At 49.9% G+C, this 20,899-nt stretch overlaps 1 protein-coding gene and 1 long non-coding RNA gene across 2 annotated transcripts in view; one reads left to right on the top strand and one right to left on the bottom strand.

Annotated features, from left to right (window-relative positions):
• Positions 1-1,999: 1,999 nt before the first annotated feature.
• Positions 2,000-7,511, top strand: LOC129784749 (uncharacterized). The gene is made up of 2 exons (XR_008747810.1): positions 2,000-3,655; positions 4,552-7,511. It is a non-coding gene; the product is annotated as an uncharacterized LOC129784749 (long non-coding RNA).
• CD58 (CD58 molecule) overlaps positions 7,047-20,899 on the bottom strand; it is a 49,836-nt gene continuing 35,983 nt past the window's right edge. Inside the window, exons 8-9 of the mRNA XM_027777839.2 lie at positions 7,710-7,915; positions 7,047-7,509 (exon numbers count right to left, since the gene is read on the bottom strand). Of these exons, the coding sequence (XP_027633640.1) occupies positions 7,902-7,915 (14 nt within the window). The 3' untranslated portion in view covers positions 7,047-7,509; positions 7,710-7,901. The remainder of the gene's footprint in view (positions 7,510-7,709; positions 7,916-20,899) is intronic.

Below are 20,899 nucleotides of genomic sequence, written 5' to 3' on the forward strand. Positions count from 1 at the left end.
CTTTGGGAAGGAGGGAAGACAAAATGATTTAATTCCATCTGTTTCCCCGTCACAATGGCTAAAGAAGCTACAGTTTGCAAGGGGCAAGTGAAGAAGGCTTCTCCTTTCCCCTTTAGGAGAACAAAGGTGCTGGCTGCCCAGAGCCAGCATCCAGAGCCCTGGTATCTCCTCAGTCACCTTTAATGCCAGAGGCAGGGAAGATGAAGCTCTAGGACCTCTCTCAGCATTTTAGTCCTAGTTTAGGGCATAGACCAGTCAGCCTCATGAGTTAGCCAAGGTCCTGAGCACCCAAAGGGGCCTCTTTCTGCTGAGTAATCCTCATTCTCCATGACATTTGTGTATTTTCTTTGTAACTTAACTCTCTCCTTAACCAGACTCACTCACATTTCTAAGTAAACAAAATCCATCCATAAACAGTGACAGGGCTAAGCTGAGCCTAAGTGATGTCACATGTACTGGAGACACTCTGCTCCTGCTGGGACGCTGAATATTTTACACAGAGCTGTCCTGGGATGCTGCTTGCACATCTTTTGGCCATGAAGTAGTGGGGATGCTGAGAGCCCATAAAGCACTGAGTTGCAAGGTCCTGGTCCTAGGCAGACATGACAGACTGTGCGGTTACAGAGGGATGTCTGTTCCTCTGCAAGGGTTAGGCTGAGACTCTGGCAAGCAGAAAGGCAGGAGAGGGGAGAGGCGCAGCTCAGGGGGTCACTGTGAGCCAGTCCAGAATGACCTGAGAGGGACCAGCCTGCCCCATATCCTCAGGAGGCTGAACTCTCAAGAAACCCCGGTGGGGAAGGCACCAGAGGGGACTTTGCCATGTGCACTTGTAGCTTTCTGGGTCAGCCAATGTTGGAAATAGAGGACCAACATTCGTTTAACACATTTTGCAGTTAGCCCCTGTCCAGAGCCGGGGCTGGTCACACACAGCCTCTGAGCTGCTCGGAGAGAGCGAGGAAAAAGAGAGGAAAGATCCTTTATGGCTTATGCCAGCACTAAACACATGGAAGTGGAAAGCACATGGACTACAGATGCCGAGAGGCGGGGTACAACTCACTTATGGATCTCATGCACCCATGTCCCTCCTGAACTGGAGCTATTTTGCATCCAGCCAACTCAGAGCACAGGCGAGGAGATGGGTTTTATCCCCCCTCCCTGTGGAGATGTACCCTTGCTTGCTTCAGCAAGGAGCAAAACAGTGCGGTGACGCTGAAGCAGGTCAGCCTTCTAGCTGTGACTTTTATCCATGTCCGGGCTTTCCCAGTCTTTGCAGATATGGGCTCCTTCACACCCTCTCCCCGTGATGCTGTCTGCAGGAGGGGATGGGGGAAGTAGAGTGAAGGCTGTGATAAAGCCAGGGTGAAGTTGGTGATGAAATGGACCACACAGCCCTTGAGTGCCAGGTGTCAATCCCTTTCTGACCAGCTTTCCTTTCCTTTAGCAGCCTGCTGAACATGCTTTCCAGGTTACTATGGACCTCTCAGTATCAGCATCCCTGCAGCAGAGGCGGTCCCCAGCCAGGTGCCTCTGGCAGCGTGAGCCATCAGTGAAGCAGGTCCCTCAGCAAAGGAGCTGCACTGGGCACGCAGCGATACCGAGCACCACACGGGATGACACCCACCATCACAGCCAAGAGGCTACAGTGCAGGCTGGGCAGCCACGTGTGGCCCACGGGGTCATAGGTGAGGAAGGTGGCCGCAGCACAGCACTGCTAGGTTGTGCAACACGCGCAAGGAGCAGGACAGGACCTCACCACGTGCCTCACGTCAGCCGCGGCCGGGCATTAGCAGCCCTGCAAGCACAGCTAGCCTGCCTGCAGCCAGCTCTGGAGTGCGCACGGTTCTTGATTCCTCAGCCTACTCCAGACACTCCTCCTGCATCCAGGGAATGACGAGGGCCGCTGCAGTCCTTTCACAGGGTGCCAGTGAAGGAATAGGGAAAGAGCCGAGGTAAGCTCTTGAAGAAAAGCAACAGCCACCACAAACACACCTGAGTGAGCCCAGCAGAAGCAAGCACGTACTCTGTGTTGTCCCTTTAAACAACATTCAAAGAAGTAATTAATACAAGCCAGTGGCTGGCTCCCAGGAGCCAGGATTCCTGGCTCCCATGGCCAGCCTTGCCAGTCACCTCGTAGTTTTGGCTTTGCCTGGGCCACAGGATCTCCGTGTTTCTTTTTCCCTGCTATTGCAGCATGTGGCAAAGGGAAGGGACTTCTTCCACGAGACGTCTGCCCTCTTTGAGAAGAGCAGCAAAGGACCAACTCAGCTTGGCACTAGCCAACAAAGACAGGGAGAGCATAACACCCGTGTCAGGTACAGAGGCTGCCTGCTAAAGTGCTTGGAGCATAGATCCTCAGGAATTAAGTCCTCAGGGAAGTGGCCGGTGTTGCCCACCTGTTTCCTCCCAGCCACCCTGCAGTGCTCTGCCTCCACAGGGCTGCTCTGCCGGGCGGTGAAAGGCAGAGCTCAGGCATCTGTCTCCACACAGTACCTGAGCCAAACACCTAAGCAACACCCGAGTCCCTCAACCCGACTCACCCCACTACCAGCATCTGCGCTGCCTACCCTCCTGCCTGGGCCCTCCTGCAGCCTGGGGGAGATGCTGGATCTCTGCAGGGGTCTCAGCCCATGCACCCTCCCTGCCAAAGAACATGCCCTTCCCGGACCTCCCACCCCTGCCAGGTTTGGCAGCCACAGAGGAAAGAACCTTCCCTCCTCTGTGTGAGAGAAGGGACTTCAGAAAGGCTTGGCAGCCGAGAAGCCAGAGCGGCTCCCTGACGTCCCCTTCCAGAGTTAAGGTAAGCTGTTTTGGCAAAGGGGACCCCTTCCTGAGCTGCTGACATCTATGGATCTCACCTGTAAGTCTTTGGGTTTTCCTGTGTGTCTGTCAAGTGAAACCAGTCACAGATGGATTTTAAGCCCTGGATGCTCCCTCACCATGTCTGCCCCAGAGCCTGTCTCCACATTTGTGCTGCTGATTGACAGCCTGCTGGGGCCTCTGCACCTCATCCAGGAGTTAATATTTTATCTAGAGGTCCAGGGAAACTCTGGAAATTGTGCTAGCCTTGAAATGCCAAAGGTGACTTTAAAATGTTTCCTTCTGGACTCTGAAATGTTGCTAGCAGAAATGTATTCTCTGATAAGGAGATGGCTCTGGGGCCAGGCTAACAGCTGGGGAGATTATGGGAATCAGCGCCACGACTCCCCGTATCACTTTCATCTGCCTTTCCCAAAGCCCACCTTTATGGAGACCAAGTGCATTGCTCTTCTAGCTCTAGGGAGCTGAAGTAAGAGCAGCTCTCCAGCAGAGGAAAATGTGCTCATCCTGGAAAGGTTTCTTTGTTCTCGATGCACAGGATCATTTTTCTACTGTGCAGCAGATTTATGTGGGGAATAGCATGGCACAGGGAATAATAACTCCAGTTTGTTTAATAATTAACTCCCGTGGGCTCCTGGTGTCAGACATTCCAGCAGACACGGTGAGGCAGTCAGGCTGCGCTGGCTGCAGAGCTAAGCAAGAGGCAGGCGGCAAGGAAACCCTGATTCCTCGTTCTTCTCACTGACTCCACGCCCTGACCTGCCGGTGGTTGGGTCTTCCCCATCTGCAGCACGCTGTCCCAACAGCTCTGGGAACCTGCAGACTCTGCACACTCCCAGTATCTTACAGAAACAACTGACTCTGTGGTGTATTATTTTGGGGGGGGGGGTGGGGGGGGTATAGAACAACTATTTCAAAGAGCAAAAGAATAAGGAAGCCAAGAGAAATTATTCTCATTGAGTTCTGCAGCTGCCATCGAGCAGCTTTGTCTTGAAACCCATCTCTACTTGGTTTGCAAACAGCCAGTAACAGCTTCACAGTGCAAAGATACAGGTTTCAGGAGAAACTGGTGGAAACCTTTTGCCAAACTTTTCTCAAATTGCAATGCCAGTTCCTCACAATCAAATAATTCCTGGGGAAGAGATTGCTTTCACATAACTTGACAGCTTGAAATATTGCCAAGGGGATCCCTTTTCTAAGTATCATAATGCCTAGACATTTTTAGAACCAAAACACACAAAAAAAAATTCACCACAGATTTACAATACTTAGTTGTTAAAAACCAGAAGGCTAAATATATCTAAATGGTTCTAAAAAAACCCCAACCCATTTAAAGGTTACTGAAATAATTTCAAAAAGAGCTTTTTTTTTACCCCTAGCAAAATACCAACTCTTTGCAAAGTTGGAGACTAACTTTTTCTCCCAATTCAAGATACCTCTTTTAGCAAAATACCTTGAACCTTTGGGAAAGGGGGAACCTATTTCCCACTCAGCTTTTAGAGAAGTAGAAAACAATAAAGCAGAAAGGAATTTGGTGGGGGGAAAAAACCGATCTCAGCCAGAATCCTTTCCCTGGGTGAAAATGACCCCAGGGTTACCAGTGACACTTGCAGCCACGGCTGAGGCAGCTGTAGCTTTAGCAGCACTTCTCTTTGAGAACAAACGCCTGAGATACCAGCAAGTCCACACTGCCTGGGACCTGAACTCTGTTCCTATATCTCTGTCTATTTTAAGGTATATCCCATATGTGGTCCTTCCAGCTCCCCGCCGTCAGGAATGTGGCTACTCCTGGAAACCATCTGCTCAGGGAGACAGCTGGGCTTTTACCGAGGGCACAATCTGCACTCGGCGCTGTAGTCCCTCACGTGTGGTTGGGATGTCCTGAGCAGCACCATCAGGGCGAGCACCTCCCCACAGCAGGCTCCCAGGGTTTCACAACCTCAGCGCTGGAGGCAGACCAGCAAATGTGGGAGGGACTTTGCTTTACACAATTCCCACTTATTCCCAGTCGTCAGGCATTCAAACCAAGCTTCGGATACACCCCGATCCTCACATCCTCCCTACCTACCCCACATGAGTTTCCTTTCTGAGACTCCCCTGCCCTCTGCACTCGTCAGGCCACGAGTCCTGCTGACGGCTTGTGCCAGGTGATTGCTGCTCCGCGTCCCTGGAGGCTGCCAGCCAAGCTTCGCTGCCCTGCTAGCCCAACGCTCTCAAATGACCTTCAAGAGTCTGCAAGGTGAAAAGACACCAGCAGATTGAAGCTGGTTATTCAGCATCCAGAGATTAGAGCAAATGAGAGAAAACAAAGCTGGTTTGTCTTCTGCAAGACACCATTGTCTAAAAGTCAGATCTGCAAGCCCCAGAGAAGAAGCTAAGAAGAGCCAAGGGCCAAGGTAACTCAGACTCAGGGCACTGATGGACTCCTGGCTGGGCAACCAAGGGAGAGGATGAGAGCCAGTGAGAGATGGGAGAACATTATTCCAGGCCCCATCTAACTGGGTACCAAAGCATGGAACCCAATCAGCACCCTATCTTCTCTCCTACAGTCAGTCCAGGGAAATTCGGTATGCTGGCACCATCTTTGATTCACAGGAGAGACAACAGTCCAAACCAGGGACAAACTTTGGTAATGGGCAGGTTTCAGAACAGATCTTTGAAAATCCTCCCCCAGTTGAATGTCTTAGTAATGTTCTGGTGGCTCCTGAGAGCCCTAAACGCAGATTTTATCTGCCCTGTGACTGCCGAATCGTACTGTGTTCTTTTACTTACCCCCGAGTGCTTCCAGAGCAGACTGGCTGGGGGGACGCACAACAGCACATTTGCACCCCAAAAATCATCAGGTGGTTGCTTAAGTCCTTCAGAGGAGGGGTAAGTGACCTGGGAAGAGAAAGCTGGGGAGAATCTCAACAGATTTCAGTTCCCTGGTTTTGGCCTGGCACTGCCATGTGCCTCCTGCAGTGCCTGATCTGTAAAGGTGGTGCCTGAGCTCAGGGGGTAATGAAGATTTATGGCTAAAATTCTCCCCCTTCAGCCCTTGAACAAGCAAAGCCTTGGCTCCACATTTCCTCCCAGGCCCATCAAGCTCAACGATGTGTGACTAACTCTTTCATTGACCAAAGCCCAACCACTTCCCTCACGTGACTTTACATAACTGCTCATCTATTTCGTTAATGAATGGAGCTTGAGAAAATTTCCATTGCCCAAGGCCCTTAGGGGAAAATGCGTGAGCACCGTCTCCACCTTTTGTCTGCCGATGTGGGATTTTCCTATGGATTAACTGAGTACAGCGGTATTATTTTTTGGTTGTTGTCATTGTTGCCTGAAATGGTAAGCTAACATCTGGGTGCCACGGAGATGGGGAAAAAAAATACACCCAAAAAAAGAGTCCCTGACAAAAAATACACCCAAAAAAAGAGGGCCAAAGGAAATGGGAGACTCCCTCTGCAAGGAGCAACAGGGATAACACCACCGTGGCCAGGGATTGCACCTATTCCCAAGCAAGAGCTGCTGTGTTTGCCCAGCCTTGCGCTGAGCCAAAACACCTCCCAGCATCTCTTCCCTCCCCGCCACAGACCCTGCAGTGCCAACCTGATGGTGTCCTGGGACCAGACCCGGTCCTGGGGCTGGGAAGCAGCTCTCTGCCCTGCCACAGCGAGGACGGAGCAGGCTGATGCTGGGCAGTGGTAGAGGGGGCTGACAGGTACCTGTTGGCTATATCAGCATGTCAAAAGCACACACACCAGCATTTCCAGCAAGTCAGAGCTGGAGGGAAGATGCGAATACCCCAGTATTTCTAAAATCCCATAATGATGCTGCAATTTTTCCCATTTTAACCCCTTCACTGTGATGAAATGACTTTTATGGTAAAAGTCCTTCTGCCAGTGGAAGGCTGGGGAGGGGGGAGCTCTACATCTCCCAAAGCAACGTCATACAAAGGTGTTTGTAAGTGCTAGAGACATGTGATTTTCAAAAAAGCAACTCATGCTGTTCTCGGAGGATGTACTTTGGAACTGAGGCATTTGTTGGGTGCGCAATGTGGGCTCCCCATGGCATGAGCTACAAACCTCATGGTTTAGGAATGCTGCTGATGCTAACAGGATAGCTGGGTCGAACTGGCCATGACTGGAGTACCATGAAGGATGGAGGTGGCAGTACTAAGATGCTGGAGGATGTTCCTTTCTCTTTCCATCTGGGGAGGGGCGGGGGGGGGAATGCAAATGCAGCCCTAGCCTCTGTAATGCCTGGTCCACGTGCAACTATGAGTAAATATTTAACTGCAGGAAGAACATTCCCTTCCAGAGATCGAAGCAGCCAAGTTAATCAGTTCCAGACTATATTCAAGTCATGGGTGTCAAGAGGACAATACAAGTTCAAAACCCTGAGGATGTTCAAAGTCTTCTACTATGCCTGGGCAGTTGCCATGTCTCCCCTGGGATGCTAAATAGGAAGATCTTTTCACCTGCTGAGAAAGCAGGATGATTAACTCACTGAAGGACATGCTTCACGGAGAGGGGGAAGGGCTGGAGATGTGGCAAAGGGAGTTTGAAGATCCTCCTGTTGAATCCAGGTGGTGCTTCAGAAGCTTGGGAGCAGAGGCTGCCGCAGTAGCTGGGCTGGGCTGGGAAAGCCCTTGGGCGGGTCTGGAGATGTTTCCTGGCCTGGCAGCACACTGGATGTTCACCTGCAGGGCTGATGACAGAAGCTGTCATTGGCAGTAGCTCTCAGGCTTTGGAAGGTGCTCAGCTTCTGCCAGACCCTCCTCTTACACAACAACATATTTCAAGTTATTCTTTTACCCCCGTATAATTGTCCTCATCCGTCTCTCCCCCACAGAGCCAGTCTGTTTCCTTCAGAGATTATGCAGTGGAGGGAAGGTTGTTAGTACGCACCTAAAACAAGCTCCTCCAGATGCGTAGTTCCTATTTTTTTATGATGTCTGTAGGGCTCGCACTACGCTCCTGGCGCCTTGGGAAGAGCCTTAGCTATCAGCATACTTCCTCCCACTAACACCACTGGCTGACCAGCTGAGGAGCTGGGCTCTTCGCTGCTCATTCATCTCTGACTTTTGCTGGTGCTTTGGACTAGAGATGTCTCTCTGTGGAGAAAAAAAAAAAAAAAAAAAAATCACCCCAAGAATATGTGTATCTTTAGGCCCATCTCTCCTCTGGTGTATCCCCCACAAACCCCCCTGTGGTTCGAGGTAGATGTTTCCAGCCCCCTGCATCAAACACTACTCTTTTCTCACAGCATATTTTGCTTGAAAGGATATAATTTAAAGTTGAGAGGAGAAAGGGGGGAAGTGATTCAGTGGCCAAGTCCATTTGGATGACTGAGCATCTCTTAAGTGCTTCAGCCAAAGCACGCAACATTTACTATTTGGGGTGGTTTTTTGTTAACAGTCAAAAGAGTCAAGTATTCTACCTTGCAATTGAAACATCTGTGTATTATTCAAAGCTCAGCTCCTCCTAGAGGAATGACAAATCAGAAGCTGTAATAATGGTAAACTGAATTCCGGCTACAAAAGAAAAAAGCAGAAGTCTGTGTCGCTATTTTTCACTTTGGATTTAAATCCTCTGGACTGAACAGCCCTCACCAGGCACTGTGTAAAGTTTTTTCCTAAAATAAGATGACAGGGGTCAGGGGCCCAAGCTAAGCTGATTAGCACAGCTAAAGCTGTATCACATTGCCGCAGTGGGGTCATATGATTGATCACTGGGGCAAATATTTAGGAAGCTTCCCAGGGAAGGGGAGTAGATGGGATGGGCCACAGAAGCCAGGGAAAATGGGCAACTGAGGCGTAGCTAAGGAGGCTCTGATACCATTCGCCTGTCGTAATACAGATCAAAAAAGGCAGGGGCAGCTTTGCTCTGAGTTCCACCGCCCATCGCCTTCCCCTCTGAACACGTTCTGCTCCGCTGACCCCTTACTGGTCACCCTCACTGCAAGGCAGCGTTCTCAGCAGGCAGAACAGGGAGACACCAAGGCATTCCATGTCACTCTGCAACCATGTGCCACCACCCCACCAGCCCTTGCCGCTGCCATCAGCGCTGCCACCCTTCCCTGGCAGCGAGAGACAGCACGGTGCCCGCTGCAGAGCTGCAGCATGCTCATCAGCGGTCAGAAGGGCTCTCCATGGGTTTTGGCTTTCCCACCAGCAGCATGGGACCCACTGTGAAAAGCAGGCAGGCCAGGGATTTTCGCAGGGGCTCTGAGCAACCCTCCAGACCTGCTGGCATGGGACCAGAGTGGCAGGGAGTGGTACCAGCCACAGTCCCTGACCCTTCCCTCCACCACTGCACCTTCCTGGGGAAGTAAACGTGGAGAGAAAACAAGCTGTGCTAAAGTAAATGTTCATTTGCATCTACAGCAGGCACCTCCTGGTGTCACCTGGGGGGCTTTTCTCCCTCCCCTGCCTCCAGCATAGGCGCTTGAGGAGCTAACCTCCACTCTCAGCAGGGTATCCAGCTCGACTCAGCCCCCGAGTCCTCCTCTGGGGCCAGGCTGTGCCCCTTGCTCAGCTGGGGCTCTGTTAGGGGCCACTGACTGGTCTCAGGGGCTTCCACTTGTCCATGGCCACAGCAGCAGCCCCCCCAGGGCCTTTCCCCGCTGGTGGGGTCTGCAGGATGGATGCCCTTCTTCACAGGCAGAGCACAAAGCCCGTGGAGACCAAGGGGAGCACCCCGGGACGGTGCCTGCCCCGAGATGGCACCTGTTGGCAGGCCCAGGCGGGGGGAGCAGCACCCAATGCCCCTCTGCCGCCCCGTGGCTCAGCAGGGATGAGAGAAGCCCCTGGGCCCCCTTTTTTCTCACAAATGAGGGGCAGAATCCCAGGCTTGATCCCAACCCCCAGCTCAGCCACCAACCCACTTGCCATGAGGTGCCCAGAGCCACGATGCGAAGCGTTTCTTGAGCCCCTTCCATGATTAGCAGCAGCCAAAATGGCAGCTGGGAGGGCTGAGGGGCAGGCGGGGGGGCACTGCCCCAGCGACCCCCCTGGCGCCTCGCTGCAGCACCTGGGGGGCCCTTCTTCATCCCGCGAAAGGGAACAAAGGCGAGGCCTGAGGATTTAAAAGGATAAACATGAAAGCAAGGAAGCTGCGAGCGATGGAAAGCGAGCACGCCGCTGTCCTGGAGAACCTGGATTATTAAAGAGACACAAGTGCCAGCTGCCACCTTGCCCTAGCAGAGAGGGGGGCTTTCCGTGCTTTTACAGCCAGACTCCACGGTTAAAAAAGCAGCCACCAGAAGTTCACCTGCTTTCACCACAGTTTTACCAGCTCCCCTTTCTCCCCTGCTTGCCTTTCCAGCCTTGCTGCAGACAGAGGTCGTTTGCCAGAAAACAAGACAAAGGCCCGTTGCTGCCAGAATCTGCCCTCCGACAAGGAACAGCAGCAAGCGGGCAAGTAGGGACACACAGAGCTGCACAGAGCGCGGAAGAGAATAGCTGCTATTATTTTGGTAAGTTGCTGTTGACTTTGAGGCAGGACTCTCAGGGAAAGGTAACAGCTGGTGTTAGACAAATGATACAGCTAGAAAAAAAAAAAAAACAGAGGAGCTTTTAGACACACAAATCCTTCTTCTGAGCTGCAGCAAAAGGCTGTAAATGTCAGCCTAAGCATAGGCTGGAAAAGTTTCCTCTGAGTCTCTCCTTTCTTTGGGGAAAAACGAGGCTCCACAGGGAGAGAACTTGCCCCTTGGCACACAGTAAAACAGATTTCTGATCCCAGTTCTTCTGCAATGAGGTGGTGCTGCCCCACCTGCAGAAGCCATTGCTGTCACTGGTCCATGGAACAGAACCTGTCACAGCACTGCAATAACGCTCTAATACTTGTAAAGCACCGGCAGATGCTGTGCCCCACTGTGTCACTGCACACAGGCAGTTTGCAAGGGCCACTCATGCCCAGTCTTGCAATGTGCAGCTGTGATTTACACCGACTGCAGAGATTCCAGGTCACTTCATGTAACCTCTCAACTCAGCCTTCGCTACAAACATCCACTGTATTTTACAAAAACCAGGAGCAGTTTGGAGGCCCTGGGGAGAAGTACCAGGGTTGAGCAGAGCTCAAGAGCTGCATCAGCACCAAAAGAAGCAGATGAGTTAGAGGTGGCACAGCACAAAGACACTGTTGCGCTGCAACTTGGTGGTGGCCAGCGAAGCAAGCTATGCTCTGCCAGGTTGTGGCGTCAAGCAGCAGTAGTATAACAATTAATGATGTCAAAGTCGCCGGCAGATCCGCCTCAGAGGTGGTAGGCACCTCACATTGCCCTCTGGGATGCGTAGGTCTGCTTTGGGCCAGCACTCTCGATTGGAACTGCAGTGCCATTTGTCCTTGGGCAGACGCCTTGGCTTCAACATTGCACGATGGGATTTGCACAGGAGGCTGCATTCAAATACAATCGCATGGACAGTCACAGGAGGAACCCAGCCTACAGGTTTGCAGTCTACAGGGCAAACTCTGCCCCTGTGACTGCTGCTCAGCTATGCAATTCCCTATTGCACGCTGTGGGCATTTTCCCACTTGCTGTTTCAGGCCTACCTCACCCTCTGCTTTCCCTCTGTTATGAAGCCCTGGAGATGCTACCCCAGCAACAATGCTATTTTGTTCCGAAGAGAAAAACCTGGGACTGATCAACGCTGCTATCAACAAGCAGGTGTCTCAGGCAGCAACAAAAGAACCAGCATCAATAATGGAGAGGGTGGAGAGAGACAGAGATGCAATGAAGTGGAGAGAGGGAAGCCAATCAACTTAATGAAATAAGGCACAAGGTTAGGGAAGGGCTATTTATAGACTCCGACTGGTTCAGCCCTGTGCACTTAAGAGGCTGGTTCAAACTGGCTCCTTAACAGCAGTAATAATGATTACAGAAAAGAAAGAGAAAAAAAGTGAAAGCTTGGAAAATTCACTGCCGGAGGTAAAGCTTTAGAGCTGGGGCTGGCTGGAGTCAGAAGTAACTGCATTACTGAGAGATTGAAAGGTTAATAGGAAACCAGCTGACACTGAAAGGGAACAATTAGAGAGGTTAAGGGGCTTAATATTAGATTAATGGTTGCCTGGAGGAGCAAAAGCAGAGATTTCAGGAAAATGGGAGAATGGCGCGCGGAAGGCTGTTTTTTCATGGACAGAGCACCCCAGGTCAGCTCCTGCCGCTCTCTGGATAAACTGGAAGAAGGTGGCTCTGCCATTCTTTGCCAGTCTTGCTCAGCCTCCTGTTTCCATCTCTCTTCCTCCCCTCCCATCTGTCTCTTGAAGTCCCTTTGGGTTTGCTCTCCCCCCTTAAGCACTGCCTGTGTGGTCTTCTTTTAGTGTCTTCCTTGTATTCCTTCATCCTCCCAGTCTTCTTAAAGGTCATAATAATAAAATAATGCTAAGCATTCCCATGGCCCTTTCATTCCTCTCTGTGTGCTGCTCTCCAGAGGCAGGGGTGGTGGGGACAGACACTTTTATCCACATCACCCGTAACCAGGAGTCAAAGCTTCAAAAATAATAATAATAATAATAATAAAAAAAAAACCCCAAACCCAGACACACTTGGCAAAGATCAGATGACAGGTCTGTTCCCCAGCAAATTCTACCCAGCCAGATGGAACTAGCAAGATAGGAACTGGCAACGATCGATGGCATCTCAAAATCCAAATGTGGGGTTGAAGATACTAAGGAGGGGACATTCAGACAAGGAACACAGCCCTGCCAGACGAAGGGCCATACATACCCTGCTGCTGCCTGGTGGACTGAGCACTGAACAGGCAGAAGGTTAAAACACACCTCTTATAGGAAGACAACTAAAGAAAGGATGATGTTCTGTAGCTCAGATGTGCTGGATGTTCTCCTAAAACCTGGAGCTGTAGAGAGGAGATAAGCTGTTCTCCCTTCCCTCCCAGTACAAGAGTAGCAAAGGATTTGGGATGGACTCACCGCACCTGTGCGGTTAAGACTCCCCAGCCACAACCTGACCCATCCCATTTCCCCACAGTCACTGCAGTTACTAACACAGTCAGCGCCCTGTCCCTCGATACCAGGAGAGCCTTGTCACATAGCACCACCAGCTGCCGCTCAGGATGATGCTGGGAGCATCGAACCGCTCCCTGCACCACTCTGAGGGACTCCTGAGACCCAGGGAGAAATTCTCGGCTCCTGCACCACCCACAGCTGCTACGCTCAAGGATCTTTCCAAACACACGTGCTCCTCCCACGGGACAGGAAGGACTTTCCCAAGTGCCCGGCCCTTGGCGGCTGCTTGTGGACTCAAACGAGCGCCAGCCGGCTGGATCCATCCGTGTCTTACGCCGCTTCTCACAGCACTGCCTCCCCTTCGAAAATCTCCCCGGTAAGATTGGAAAGGGTTGCACTCGGCGCTCCTTCTAGAGCTGCAAAAGCCACGCTGGGACCCTGACACTGCGCAGGCACCCAACAGAGAAGTCTCCTCACTTGTGAGAATGGCAGCGAAGGTCCCAGCCTAGCCAAGTTGTGGTCATTTGCAGCATATTAGCTCCAAAACACTTGAAATGCAGTACTCTGGCTTAACGAAACCTACGGAGGTCACCCACGGCTCCCAAGGGGAAAAGACCAAGGAGGCTCTGGCTGTCATCAGAAGGCAACTCAAGCTGTTTTCTTCTTACATCCATGAGAGCCAAGCACTCACTGACTTCTTACCAGCTGGGACACTGCTGGTTAATAGGAAGACCAGAAAGATGGCCAGAGAAGCATTCACTGGGTGTATTATTATTCCTCAGGTGTCTCTTCCGTGCAGCCACATCTGCTTAGAAGCAACAAGCCTGAAAGGACAATCTCTCCCTCCCACCTTCCCATCCCACAGAGGAGCATTTCCCAGGTCTAACACAAACTCCCCCCCTGCCTGGCTGGGCACATCCCTGAAGCTGCATCTCTGCTTCCAAAGGTCTGATACCCTCCCAGTGCTGACCTCTCCCAGAGCCCGGGGGTACCCACCACCTCCAGCCCCCGGTGCCCCCGAGTTAGAAGCACATTTCAGCTAAGGATCTTGAAGTGCTGTACAAACAGCCATTAATCCTCAAGCCACCCCTAGGAGCCAGGCCTATAATTATTTGGCTCACCATTTATCTCTGGAACTCACTGTGCCCATTCCCCCTGCCTGGGGATGAAGGAAGGTAAAACAATACCTACTATTTCGTAACAAATTGCAAATTAAATCGACTGCAGCTCAGCCGTTATGGGAAATGTTACCTTTTCCATAATCACCTCCTGCAGGCAAGAGCCTGAGAAAATGCAGAAACAAGCTATTTAACAGTTAGGTAAACTTGGACACAAAATTTAAGTGACAAGCTCTGAGTGAGACAGCCAACAAGTGGCAGAAGATTTCTGAGAACAGAAATCAGGAATCCTACCTCTTGGGTTCTTGTTTTACCAACTGAATTGTCTTTCCTTCACCACCACCACCACAACCACCACCTCCCCCGCTTAAAGATGCCTGTCAAAGGAAAAGAAATGCCACTTATGCATTTATGTGCCTTTGTAATAGACTAAGGAGCCTGTAGGATTTCAGTCCAAGGGAAAAAGATTACGTGTTTTTCCCCTTGTTTTCCTACATTAGAAATGCAGGTCTTCGGAAGCCTAAAAGACTCCGGCCTCCTAACCTCGATCATGACAAAACCAGGAACAAATGAAAGGCAAGAGGGCAAGAACAAGGCAGAGGAGAAGAGAGGGGAGGGGAAATTGAGCCAAACTCGTAAAGTGCTGTTTGCAAGCCCAACTGCATAAACACAGTAACACAGTGACGCACAAAGTACCAGTAAGAAATGATGTGCTGCTTAAGAGTTGACTCTCCTGCAGCTCCAGCCGGGGTGTGAGAACCCAGAGAGGTCAAACTCTGGGTACCCCAGGAGATCTGCATGGGAAGAGAGGAAAGAGAAAAGGATGCTCATACCTTCTTCTTCCCAAAGCCCTCGGTGGCATGCGTTCTCAACTAAGACAGACCCAACCTACAAGGAATGGGAAGGACCGGGCCACAAAAGCAAAGCAATTGCTGTCCTTTTTGTGCCTCTTGTGTTGACCAGGTTCATGCAGAAGAATCCCTGGAGAGGACACGCTGATAGGAAGGAGCATGGGGATGGGTGGGGTAAACCAACAATACAAAAGGCAATTACAAAGTGAAGTGGAGGTGAAGAAAGGGGCAGGACAGGGCTGGAGCAAATGTCAGCACACAGAGGAAATGGTCCTGCTTCAGTCCAGAGAGCGGAAAGGTCACTCAATCGGTTTCCAGCTGAAGAAGCTGTCCCTTCTCTGCCCTCTTCCTACAGCTCCCTCCCCTACCTGTTCCAGGGAGGCAGCAGGACCCTCGCTCTGGCCTGAGCCCAGAAGGCAGTAAAGAAAAAATTCAGTCAGTTCCAGCTGTACTTGTTTAAACTGTTTCTGCAGCTGGGAGATTTAATTACAGCTAGTCTGCAATATGCAGGCTTTGCACTGCTTTAATAGTCCAGGATGGAAACCTGTATGACCAGGGGGTGGGGGGAAGCGCAGGAGGGGTTGCAGCTGCATTGAAAGAAGCGCCTTAGAACAGGTCGTGCCTGGCTGTGGCTGAGGGGCACGCAAACTGTTTGCACAAGGACACTCAGTTGCCAGTCACTGGAAACTCCGAGGGCTAAAATCCAATTCAGTAAGCAAAAGGCTTTCCTTAGGAAATCTGTTTTCCCAGTTCTTTGAAAAATCCACTCGGGTAGCTCCTCCAGAAACCTCCAAGAATAGAACATTAAAGAATAATCTGTTAGAATTCCCTCCTGACCAGTAACTCATCATTGCTGCACCTAGGCGTACCTAAACCCAGGAGAAATCCAAGAAGTGCCTGCAGTAACCAAGCGCAAATCTTGTGGCAACCGCCTCCCTGTATCAGGACGCAGATAAATACACACTGTCCAGCTCACCAGTCTGAGCTTCCCGGGCCAAACTGGTGCCTGAAGCTACAGCCACACCATTCCCTGGTCAAAGGGAGCGGGAAGGGACTGCGAGGAGCTCTTTGCCAGCTGCCACCGCAGCCGCGATTGCTGATGCTAGAGCGGTACCTGCTGGCCGGTCAGGTCAGGAGCGCTTGGAAGTATTCCCACAGAGGAACTTGCAGTCAAGTCCAGGAAAACATTTCTAGGGAAGAGTTGCGTGTCCGGCTCCACCGTGTTTCTGCCGGAAAGCTGGCATCCAAGCTCCCACCCGCTCCAAACAAGACGTCCCAGTTTTGTGAATCCATCTGGTATTTATTTCTATCGGACCTCCAGCCCCATGCCATTTCTCATCTTTCTTTCCTCTTTAAGGTTTTATGATATTTAAGCCAATCCCAAGGTGATAGATTTATTTTTTCTTTGGTATAACTGACGTAGTTTCAATAATACAACTCCCTGTGAAAGTCCAGATTCTGGACAGTGTCATCCCAGCAAGCTCCTTAACCTGGCTAACGTTGGATGCTAAGACCATAAGGCACTTCAAATCACTGAATGCTTTTGAAAAAGGTCTGACATTTTACATACAGAAAATGCTCAAAATGCCAAATAATGCCACTCTTTTGCAAAATGGGACAGGTGCCGATACCACTGTCCTCTTACTGTCCTTATGATGTGCTGGGAGAGAGAAACGATGCTATAGGTGAAACAGCTCTCATCACAGAGGCAGTGTCTTGGATGCTCACAAAATGATGACTACAGAAAAGATGAAATCCCAAAGAAATAATCTTCTGAGATCCAATGCAGCACTCTTATGCCACTTCCACAGATGTACAACAATGTATTATACTGGACGTTGTCCTCAGCCCGAGGATCTGGAGACAATTTAGATATGAACGGAAGAAAGCAGGTAGTGTATCACGTAGTTCCTGAATGTATAGTATGAACTGAAACAAGACTTACCTCAACAGATTACGTCCCCCTGAACCTACAGCTCTTCTAGGTAACAACACACACCTATCCATACACACACACAAAGCCTTGCTCCTAAGGCAGGAGTTTAAAATGGGTAAGACTGGTAAGGGCAAAGGGATCCATACATCTTCATGGGTCTTCCAGGGGCTGCAACAGTCACAAACTCCCTGTTGGACCCATGTTTTCTCACTGATGGCAGGTGGTACCATGCTAGGCAGCCTCAGCCAGACACTTCCCATTATTCACATTCGTTTGCTAGTTTCCTGCACTCGTAAAATGTCAGCCTGACAGTTCATCCTCAGCATAAACAGGGCAGATGTAGGTGGGAGGTGGGCAGGCAGACAGAAACAGTGCTAAGGCTGCTACATGCCTTTCTAAAGAACTGGATGTTATCTCCACTGCTGTTTGAGCTCCCCCGTGCTGTACATAAACCAAAACAACCAGCTGAACACACATTTAAGGCAGACACTGGCCAAATATCTGTGTTGGCCCAGCAGCTGCACAGATTTTAACCATCCTACTGTTTCAGCAGATGAAAGTACTTATCTCCCTACATCTGCTTCAGCACAACTCAGTGGAGACTGCTACACCTGGGGAAAACGGACCCCAAACAGTTCGCAGCCCAGCACAAGCACTGATCTGCTGGGAAATACTATAGTAACAGAAACCCTTTCTACTCTAAAAGCTCCAGCACACTAAGAAGCCAATAATCTACTTCTCCAGCATACCTCCCTCCCCAGCACGAGCAGGGCACAATACACAGATGCACACGTACAGAACATCCATCTGCACACACATGAAGCACAAGATTTCCAGGCACCATTGGCCTTTACCTAACAAGTCAAAGCACCAGCTTGTACAGCTCATTTATAAACAAATTTTCTCCTGAATGCATTTCTAGCTGAAGGCGAAGACGAGCACAGGGAAGCCCACCTTCTCTGCTGCTTAAACACACCGAGTTTCACCCAAACAGAATTCATATCTGCGTTGCCACGCCAAAGCTGTTTGTGCATTCCCTGTTTCCCCATGTGTGCAACAAAAGATCTTGCTAGTAGCTTGTAGCTGCATCTGAAGGTGAACAGGGCTCTGCCTCAACCACATGAAGGGCCCACGAGCATGCAGGAAAGCCAAGCCTTAGTCGTGGATGCTCCCTCATCAGCGCACGCATCTGACAGACCTGCCCGTAATCTCCCCGTGTGCCCGTTTGCCCGCCTGTAAAAAGGGGACCATACCACCACCTGTCTTAGAGTGCAGAAAATGTGTTTGGGAAATGGTCACATACGACGATGTGAACATTATAACTCAGAAACACCTGAAAGAAAGTGAATTGCTTTAAAGTACATCTTGGATTATGTCTACAAGGGAACACCAGGGGGCTACACGAAGTCAATGCAAAAAAAAAATAAATTAAATGCTGAAGCAGAATCTGTTTACTACTAGCAACAGGAACCTGCTGAAATACCAGTCTATTTTCAGAATGCATTAAGTACAGGGAAAATAAGGGAAGATTGTGCAGAAAACCTTGAATTCAGCATTCTCCAATCTTTCAGTGTTTGATTTTGCCACTACAAGGAACTTCTGTCAGAATTTATTTGCCTCCAGAAACAGAGAACTGAAAAACAACCAGATGATAAATAATTATTAATATTGGAGCAAATTACTAATGATTACAATGTTTCAATTCACCATATACTTGTTACCACTGTGATAATACCGTGATTAGGAAAAGCATATTAAATGAGTTCCGGTTGACTTATCTCTGCAGAGTTGTATCGGAGGACTTTCACATTTAACCGATGCTGTTGAGCAGAACTCATGATTCAGAGCCATGATGGAGCCAAAGAACAGTAAACAGCCTGGCTGCATTCCATGCACTGACATATTTGGGGATCATACAACAGTGGCCACAAATCAGGTATTATTTCCCATGACCTTTCTCCCTGCTAGATTGGCCTCAGGAACCAACCAGGTCCACACCCACTGGAAACCAGTGAAACTTCTCAGGATTCTGGCACGCGCTCAGAGCAGATGTAATTGAGCAACCATGCAAGGATATTGAGCAATAAACCCTGCACGGAACCTGCTCCACTACCCAGTGGTAAAATTCTGTGTGCCTGGTAAAATTTTTCTTCTCCTGCTGTTGAGGGGAAAAGCAAAGCGGCGGAGATGGGAAGTAGAAGGGTCCTCCGAGCCCAGGGCACAAGCGCAGGACACCAGCAGTCTATGTGTAATGGGAAACGTGATCTGCAGGATCCCCGGGACACAACATCTTTTTACAAGGAAAAAGTCCCCCACCCCCATGGGCTGGCCCTCAGCCATAAAGGCCTCCAACCTCAAAGTCCCACAGCCAGTTCCTTATAGTTTTCTCCTTCTCCAATCCAAACTTTGGCCCATCCCGCCTGCTGACCATGCATTATCCTAAATCATGATGATACTGCTGAGATAGTTTCCCCCAAGGGTCCAGGCCCCTCTTTCTGATGTTCTAAAGATAATATAAAATATCATATGTCTTAGCCAATTTCTAAGTCCTCTCGACAAAAATAATTATTATTGGCCCTTTAGAACATCTACAACAAACCATCCCACAGGATAAGCCACTAGCACACTCATCAAATACCCTTTGAGTAAGTGGGCAGCAACCTGCCTCCTACAGCTCTAATGCAAAACAGCTAATCCACAGGTGACTCGTCTTCGGGAGCCTTTTTCTCACCTTGCAAATCAACCACCTTCCTTAGAAAACTTCTGTCTCCACACAGCACAGGGAACCTGGGAATAATCCCCTACACTCTTGGGTCCTGCCCTGGCGCAAGTCCTGCTCCAGCAGACCAACAGCACCCAGACACACAGAGCTTCAGGCTGCCACTCTGGCACCTAAAGCTTCTCACCTCTTTTTCAAATGTTGTCTCCCTGGGATAGTCTTCTGGCTTGAGTGAGACACCATCATCACCAAGGACCTCCCTTGATTAGTTTAGTTAAGTTAGTTGTTTAGCTTAGCTTGACATTTACTTAAAATTGAGAACTTGCAACTAGAAGTGAAACCCTCTGCATATGTAATTCCCAACCAGAATGAGGAGGGAAACGCTGGTATCAGTGGAAAGGCATCTCTCCTCTGCTGCCAGGACTAAAAGACACAACCTATCGCAGCATGAGGCAAGCATTTCAACAGATGATTCTGTGATGAATTTACTCTTGGAGCCCTAAAATCCGGTCTGTTTTGCAGTACTGTAAAAAGAATTTCTGGACCTCATTTGCACTTACCTCCACCTACCATTCATCGCTCAGTTCCCTTCTGTTCCCACTTCCTGGTCCAACTTTCTGCTCTCTTCTGCCCCAGGAACCAAACAGGGATCAAAAAACGCATGCTCCAAGAGCGCTGAATCCCCCACTGAAGAGGAATGGCAAGCAAGCACAACCAGATAGGATAGAATTGGAAAACACAGTCTAAATGGGAAAGAAACTTAAAAGAAACTTGAGTTTTTTAAGGCTAGGAATGGATATTTCTAAGTGGAGAGGCACAGTTTGTCTCTCTAACTGCTAGAAAAAATTGACAAGTTATGGGACTCACAGGCCTGTCCTCAGATATCCATCAGGGATGAAGCAGAAGCTGCATTATACCCAAATTTTGACCCAAGTTTTATATTTGGTTCATATAAAAATTGACAAAGCAGAAACTTAAGATACCTCTTTGGGCAGAGGATACAATGATTTCTCCCATAACTGCACTAGTCAAGCCACAGTGGCCCACATGGTGCCCTACAATCCACTCTGCTCACCACCTTTTAAGGAGGGAAATCCCCTTAAGGTCAACCCCAAGGCAAAACTCCTCAGAATTTTGTTCACATGCTCTTTAGGGTCCACAGAAATGTTTCATGTCCTTGTACCTACGTCAGAGTTCAAACTGCACCCAGAGACAGCGGGAGCACACAAGCTCACCTCCCCCTTGCTGTTTTGGGCGTTAGTAAATTAACTTGCTACTGCTTGAAGAGCATTGCAAACTTGTGTTGCAGCAGCAGCGTGCCACACCGAGTGCGCATCACCTCCCTGCAGTCTGCCAGGTGTCACCAGCCCCTGGTTTTAAGGCATAGATACAAGTCTGCTCGAAAGACAACCATGCCACCTGTCAATGTTCCAGCTTTCGCTGCAGTGCTGCTCCTGGAAGCCAGGCCTCCGAACTCTACCTGTGGAGCTCCATATGAAGTTAAG

Source organism: Falco peregrinus, chromosome 6, assembly GCF_023634155.1.
Source record: "Falco peregrinus isolate bFalPer1 chromosome 6, bFalPer1.pri, whole genome shotgun sequence".
Taxonomy (NCBI): domain Eukaryota; kingdom Metazoa; phylum Chordata; class Aves; order Falconiformes; family Falconidae; genus Falco; species Falco peregrinus.